Consider the following 7658-nt stretch of genomic DNA (forward strand, 5'->3'; position numbering starts at 1 on the left):
AATGATGGTGTTTTTTTTAGATGTGAAAATATGTTGCACATTTTATAAAGTCATTGAAAGCAGAGTGCCATGACTTTTAATTTGATTATTAAATTGGACGCAGTTATTGGTTGTCACACAGCTGAGCGCATGCCCTAATGCAGCCCTTTATGGCTGCTTTTCATCTCACATTACTGTAAGTCCCCTCAGCTCAGTGTTTTCCACTGACCCTGTGTAGGCCTGCCCGCCCGTCTCTGTCTGTGCTGCTATAAAAGCTGCCAGCCCTCAGTCGCCGCTGTTACTCACCCTATCTGCTTCTGGAAACACTTTGAGAGAGACCACTCATCATGTCCCCGACTCTGCGAGCACATCTCTTCTTCGTTCTCATCTCCCTCTCTTTAAAGATGGGGCTCAGCCGCTACGTGGAGGTAAGATCCAATTAACACTTGAATTCAAATGCACTGTAATTGCTGAATTACACCAAGTCAAGGACATGGAGCTGACATGTGTTTCTGTCCTGTCTTATTTAGGACATCAACTCATCAGATGGATTATATTCTCTGCTGAGTATGGAGAAGAAAAGAGATTCCGAGGATTTTGTTTACCGCCGACCCCTTAGTAAGTGATGCTTCAAACAGTGGTTCTGTTTAGACAACATTCACCAAATAAAGCCTTAAAACAATCCAAAGTGAATGTGGTGCTCTGCCTTTGAGCTGCAGCAAACATTCTGCAGAAACTGTTATAGAGAATTTCCATCATTAACAATAACAGATATTAAAAATGAAAATGTCAAATTCAATGTCTACAGTGTTAAATTGTTAGTTCCCAGAGAAGAATCATATATTTGAAAGATAATCGTATAAAGAGGGAAAACTTTTTACTCATAAGATGTTTTAAATGATAATAATGACCAAGATAACTATAATATATAATCACTGTTGTTATTATTATTATTATTATTATTATTATTATTATAAAACAATTGTATTCTGGAGGCATGACTTTGTTCAAAGAGTGTGGTTAACTGATGATCTGCTTGTGGGTAACAGGATGCATGGACATGCTGGCCACTGATGGCCACTTCACCTTTGTTGCGTCTCGACCACAACTGGCCTGCGCTACTTTCATAATTGCTGAGCCAAGTGAGGTCATCAGTCTGGAGCTCTCTGACGTCAGTATTGACTGCAGCGCTGGAGATTTCATTAAGGTTAGCAACACTTACCAAAATAGACCCCCACGCACAATTGGTCACACTACCTGGAGCAGGAGTAGAAGAGGCGACTTAGACCAGGGGTGTCAAACTGGGATTAGATGTCAGATTGATGAACGTAGAGGAGAACGGAGGTTGATTTTAAAAAAAATCTTTGGTCTTTTAACAAATGTATGTTGGTTATAAATAGGCAATTGAACGTGTGATGTAACAAATTGACTATTGGGGAATTGCACCAATCACATCGAAACAGACGACATGTTGCTTTCATCCTCAAATTTAGGCGCAACATGATTGGTCATAATGAAGGTGAAAGGTGGATGTTAAAAATACTACTGCAAGAGTTCCAAACCAGCTAAAAAAAAAAAAAAAAAGCACAAATTTAATTGTGTGTGTTAATGTAACCATACAACTTGCTGCTGGCCAATTTTGATACACCTAATTGTTTCAACCAGATTTAATACATATTTATGGAACCAATTTTTTAATTGCATAACAATAATTAATTAGTTATAGAATGAGCAACCATGGCTGAAAATGTAAATACTTTTTGTAAAAAAATGCATCTTAATAAGATACTTCATCTTAATCAGGAAAAAATAAAATTACTTTTTTCTTTCTCCTTTGATGCCCTTCAATTTACGCTGGATTTAGAACTAGAGATTCTGTGATCAGTGAGGTTGTTGTAGTTGTAGTTGGGGGGGCGGGGGGGGGGGGAGGGATGGAGGCTCTTTTCCTTAACTGAAAGGTTTTCCTCGTACATCTGTCCTCACCCAGACATTTGATGGCTGGGTTCTGAAGGGAGAGAAGTTCCCCAGCAGTGAGGACCATCAGCTTCCTGTGCGCCAACGCTACAGAGACTTCTGCTCCAATCCTGAGACAGAGACCACCAGCCGCTCCTCCCAGAACGTGGCAATGGTCTTCTTTCGCCTTCAAACCCCTGGCAGTGGCTTCACCCTCTCTGTCAAAAAGCTACACAACTTGTTTCGTGAGTTCCTCTAGACATCTATGAAGTCGATTTAAAAAATGGAGAAAAAAAAAACATTAGGAGAATGCATGAAAAATAAAAAAGAACGTTCAATTATTCATTAAGATAAAAAAAACCTTAAGAAAATAAAAAACAGGGTTTTTTTTTCATGCTTCCAGCTGAAGCCTAGAATTTTGCCTCTCGCCTGTTTCCATGGATGTTTGCGCTTGGATGAGCATTAATCAAGGCTGAGAGCGATAGACAGAGATTGACGGAGAGGGTTGCACCTGCTTTCCAGCTGCTTGACAAACACGGCATAAACACTGTGTCAAGCAACGTAACAATCACAAACCAACTGTAAGGTATTCTATGACAAGCACGGAATCAAAAGGAACAGTTTCTTTAAAAAAAAGAAAAAGAAAAGAAAAACTGTTTAGAACAAAACACTGTGAATCCCATGATCTTTTTTCTTAATCATTTGTGGTGAGCACGAACAGCAGCTGCTCACATTATCCTCCCTCTGGATCACACTGGTGACAACGCAGATCAATACTCATAAAATAGATGTGTGAAATAAATTTCCTAGAACCTTTTTACATTTTTGATACTTGTCTGGCACGATTAGTGCCAATGATTGGACAAATCTTACTTGTTTCATCTAGTACAGTTCGAACTAGTGGGAAACCAAAACACAAACACATGCAACTTTGATGTCATTCAAACATTACAGTGAGTCATACACTCTGTTATTCTGTCAGGGCTTTTTGCGTGAAGCCTATTTTTCTTAAAAAACCCTTCTTGATGAACCACAGGCCCAGTGCAGTGCAGTGTTCCATCTCCAGTTGGTCTCTGTCCAGTCAAGCTGTTACCAATTCAAATTTCATTTGTTTCATTTCAATCTGATTAGATAAAAAAGTAGAAGCCGCCTCACGACTCGTGCCTACACCCTGCAGTTTCACTGTTGTATTTCCAACTCCAAATGAGTTGAAAGAATCAATTATGAACCTTACAAAGTAAAGCTCCGTCTCCCCCTCTTTTTCTGTGTTTCTGTGTGTGTGTGTGTGTGTGTGTGTAAAGCCTGTAACATCATGTCTCAGAATCCGGAGGGCGACTTTACCATGGTGATTCCCCACCAGCGCCGAAACTGCAGTTTCTCCATCATCTACCCAGTGGAGATCAAACTGACTGGACTGAGTCTGGGGGAAGCCAAGAGAAATGACCTCATCCCACAGGTGAGAGACAAAGAGACAGACGGACAAAGAGACAGACGGACAGATGACGGTAGCCTGTCATGCTCCATTGTTGTAGTTCAAAAAGTCCTTCGTAGGCTGGTGTGAATCTCTGATAATTTACAAACTAACTATCTAACTTTCAGTTGTTCAAATACTTTAGAACTGGTCCACTCACATAAAACCTTCATCACACACAGTGATAAAAGTGCACAGATGCAGACTGCCAGACTTTGACTTCACCATACAAATGTGAGTGCTGCTAGGCTGAGCCAAATACAATAAACTGACCTTTTATTACCATTCAAACATTTGGAGGAATCATGTAAAGGCACCGGGGTTGAATTTCATGAATAGATTTACAAGAAGATGTATATGTGAGAAAAAGTAATACAGTAAGTGATAAAAAGAGATTCCGTGCAGTGAGGAGCTGAACTCAGTGCAGTGGCTCCTCAGCTTTAATGATTTCAGTCTGTTCTTCCGTAGTATCGCAGACACAGTCATCACCCTCTGATTCTGAGGATTCAATCTGTCTCAGATGTAATTTCATGTCACATCCATGTGAGTTGTTCTGTTGGAGCAACTTTAGTTTCTTGTGGTTTCATTTATCGCCGTCTGTTCTGCAGCACACACTCTCGCAAGTCACACACACATTTCCAGAATCCCTTTGTTCTTCCAGACGTGGCATCCGTTTGCATTTCAACATAATGTGAGCAACTGTAGCTGAAAATGGATTAATTTAAATCCATTACACGCACAGTCCTATGAAAACTCCACAGCACCAGTCGGACCGAATTCACATTTGACGTAATTAGCAATGACATTTCTGACTGTTTTCTGCCGGCTGTTGCCATGGAAACTCTAACACTTCACTGGGCACTCTCTGTTGTGCAACTATTTTGTCTTTTAAAACAAAGCAAAAAAACAAACATGTTTCACACACATACCACCAGATTGGGCCCAGGACTACCAGTGACCTGCATACCTTAGTTTGAGAACTGCAATGCATTCACCCTTCCATGTAGAATTTGTATAGATAAAAAAAAATCACAAAAAACATTTGAACCCCTAATGATTGTAATCATCAAGTTACATAGATGTCACAATAGTATATGTCAGTTATGTCCAAAGTGTGGGGCAGGGCCCACATGGGGTGCAGAGCTTTTACAGCTGTGGTGCAGTGAAAAAAGTGAATTATAAATCCAAAAAACAATTCCTTTATTTCTTCCTCTGTTTTCGGTAAGAATTCAATTTTGGTGGAAATTACAGTGTTTTTGAATGAAGTTCAATGAATTTAAGAGAGATTTTTTGACATGACAATATCACTGTCTTCAAAAGGGTGTTATGTACCCATTTTTACCTGGTGTTTTTTTTTTATGCTCAACATTCCCATATTTTTTAACTTTACTCCGTAAACACCTGAATATCTCAATATCTCAAACTTTTCACAAACCAATAAAATTCAAACAAACGTTCTACTGTTGCTGCTTTTACAGAAACAGCTGTGGTCTGGCTGCTCTGGATCAGGTGACTACGTGGAGCTGCTTGGAGGTAATGGAGTCGATACGTCCAGAATGTACCCCGTGGCCGACCTGTGTTACTCCCTCAGAGGACTGGGTGAGTCTGTGTGATACTGTGATAATAATAATAACAATTGTTTTGGTGTTTACTGTTAATTTACTTCACAAAACACACCATAAAAGGAAAAGAATCTTAGTGAAGTTCTTGAAATGTTATGAGTATGAAATGTTCTTCATGTTCTCCAGAGTGAACAGAGTTTGTTCTGTGTCTGTCGGTCTTTTAGCCCAGATGAAGATTGGTTGTGATAATTCTGTGGTGAGGCTGGTGTCTAGTGGGAACTATATAAACCAGGTGTCCTTCCAGTACCGACTACTGGATCATCACGAGCTCCCCAAATCCCAGGAGAACAGTCTGGATAACTTCTGCACTGTGGAATGAGACCTGACACAAATACACACATACGGATATGCAGAGATATCACACAGCTTTTTGTTGCTTTGTAACTGCACCATGTGAAATAAAGATGTCCAAAGTGATGACATTATTAATGTTTTTTTTCTTTGGTTTTTGACCATTTTTTATTCATCTATTTATTTGAATAATTGTTTTATTCATTGTAGAAATCTATTATTCTTCTCAGATGTAGATGTTGGAGTCTGTGTTTGTTCTCCAAGTCTGTGCTTCATTAAATCTCTTGGTGAGAGCAGCCATCATGTTTCAGTTGGTTCTCTTCTCTGCTGTTTCATGTTTCAACTTTGTTAATTGTAAAATAAACACATTATACTTGCATTGTGAATTTTGTCAAAGTGATTTTTTCTCTGTTTTATTTTGTTCTCTGTTTTTATGAGTTACTTGTTTTCCTCAGTTTTATTGTCTAACTGAAACGTGAGTTTCTTCAAGGCTGTTCGACCGTAGTCTGAATCCAAGTCTGTTCAACTGTCAGAACACTTTATATTAAATACATGTGTAAAATACATACATACTGTACAAACATACATACTGTACATACATACATACATACATACATACATACATACATACATACATACATATACATATCGGTCGAACGATATAGTCAAAGGGTAAAGTTGATGCAACAGTCTGTGGAAATGATCCTCCGAGTTCTTCTTCCAGCTACAGATTAAGAAAAGAGTGCAGTAATCAAAGCTAAAATCTTATTATCTGCCATTACAAATCACTGCAGAATTTTGGCCCAGTGTTTCTTCTCTTTTGATCTACTTTATCACAAAAGTCCATATGTGAGCTAAATATATTGAGTTTATTTTGGAGTAATCAGTAGACGCTACAAATAATGGCTTTTGTTTGTGCGACGCCGCTCATTAATCAACGATAAAATCTGCAGCAGCTGAACTTTGTTTGAGGTTTGAACCAGAGGCGTCCCATTGGTTGACACATGTTAACACACACATGTCTAACTAATTCAGTATTGGTTTATTCTGAATATAATAGGTTATGTATGTGAGTAGAAAAATATAGTTATTTTATATGATTTTTTTAATTCAATTTCTTACTTTTCTGTTAGATGGAGCTGCTAAACATTGACAATAAATGTCAGTGTCTCTGTCACCTTTACTTTGGTGTTTGAGATTCTTCTCAAACTCAAGGCCTCTGCTTCAACCTTATTCGCCCTGACAACAGTGTGAAAAACCACATTTCTGCCATTGGAGCTCAAGCACCTAACAAAAGTTATGAGTGCTTTAATAAAAGGTCATAAATTCATCTGGCATGAAGCCATCGGGAACATTGACAGTAATCAGTAAAATCTGAAACCAATTACCTGCCTCCTCTGGGTCTGGTTAAAAAAACCTGGCAACCGCATTTATTGCATCTGAAGTTGATCCATTTATCGTCCGCCAGGGAAGTGAATGGTAAAAACAGAGTTATGCAATTTTCATGTCATAGAAAAACTGTTGGATGTGAAATGACATGCATTTTGACTGTGTGTTTTTTTTTAAGATATTTCGTGGAATTAAATCACGATTTAATATCACGAAATTAAATTAAAAGTTGCTGCATTTTCTCCAGGGCGCCAGATATTTTTCTGCAGTTGAGACCAAGTGGGGATAAAGTGATAGGGCTATAAAACTTGAGGACCAAACATTCTCTTCCAGCTTAGGCAAACAGTGAACCCAACCAACAAAATGTCATGTCAAAATTCTTGCTTCTATTACAAATTTTGTTCTGTATCAGCCTGAGAGTGCTGTTGCTGTTGCTGCTGCTGCTGTTTAGTTTTGATAGAGACTGTTTGAAGCGGTAGAAGAAAGAAGAACATGTTAATGACAGAAAGGAAGAAATAGTCCAACTATAGCTGTACCACATGCAACTTCGTCATGTAGGACGTCATGATTGAAACCCTACTGTGACTCATACAATGTAACTGTCTGCATTTTAGAGCAGCTAATAAACTATGGCTTTGGAAATTAGTATTGAGCATTGACGCATTCACTTCCCTCCTAATCCTATTTGTTCCAGAGGTAAATCTGGACAAATAGGTCGAATTCCAGTTAATAAACGCTTAATTTTTAATAAAACAAAAATTAGAGAGCTTTTCCTACATCCTTTCTGTCATAAACAAATTCCAAAAAAAAAAAAAAACACTTTACAGATGTGAATTTTTATTCTGGGTGACTGTGCAGCTCCTAATGGGATTATATCACAAGCCTGAGTGGCTTAGTTCCTGTGTTTGATCTTTTCCTTTCAGTGAATTAATTTCAAACCTGCTCATTCGGAA

General features: G+C 38.5%; 1 protein-coding gene across 1 annotated transcript; it reads left to right on the forward strand.

The window, feature by feature from the left end:
* Positions 1 to 260: 260 nt before the first annotated feature.
* On the forward strand, positions 261 to 5702 carry LOC103397625 (corticotropin-releasing factor-binding protein-like). The gene is made up of 7 exons (XM_008335958.3): positions 261 to 407; positions 510 to 597; positions 1029 to 1186; positions 1967 to 2177; positions 3234 to 3388; positions 4882 to 5002; positions 5190 to 5702. The coding sequence occupies exons 1-7, from the start codon at positions 327 to 329 to the stop codon at positions 5342 to 5344; spliced, it is 969 nt and encodes a 322-aa protein (XP_008334180.1). The 5' UTR covers positions 261 to 326; the 3' UTR covers positions 5345 to 5702.
* The last annotated feature ends 1956 nt before the right edge of the window (positions 5703 to 7658 follow it).

Source organism: Cynoglossus semilaevis, chromosome Z (assembly GCF_000523025.1).
Source record: "Cynoglossus semilaevis isolate Cse_v1.0 chromosome Z, Cse_v1.0, whole genome shotgun sequence".
Classification (NCBI taxonomy): Eukaryota; Metazoa; Chordata; class Actinopteri; order Pleuronectiformes; family Cynoglossidae; genus Cynoglossus; species Cynoglossus semilaevis.

Coding starts and splice junctions, on each gene's coding strand:
- LOC103397625 (XM_008335958.3), top strand. CDS start 327: ATGTCCCCGACTCTGCGAGCACATCTCTTCTTCGTTCTCATCTCCCTC. Junction 408..509: donor GGCTCAGCCGCTACGTGGAG/GTAAGATCCAAT, acceptor TGTCTTATTTAG/GACATCAACTCATCAGATGG. Junction 2,178..3,233: donor AAAGCTACACAACTTGTTTC/GTGAGTTCCTCT, acceptor GTGTGTGTAAAG/CCTGTAACATCATGTCTCAG.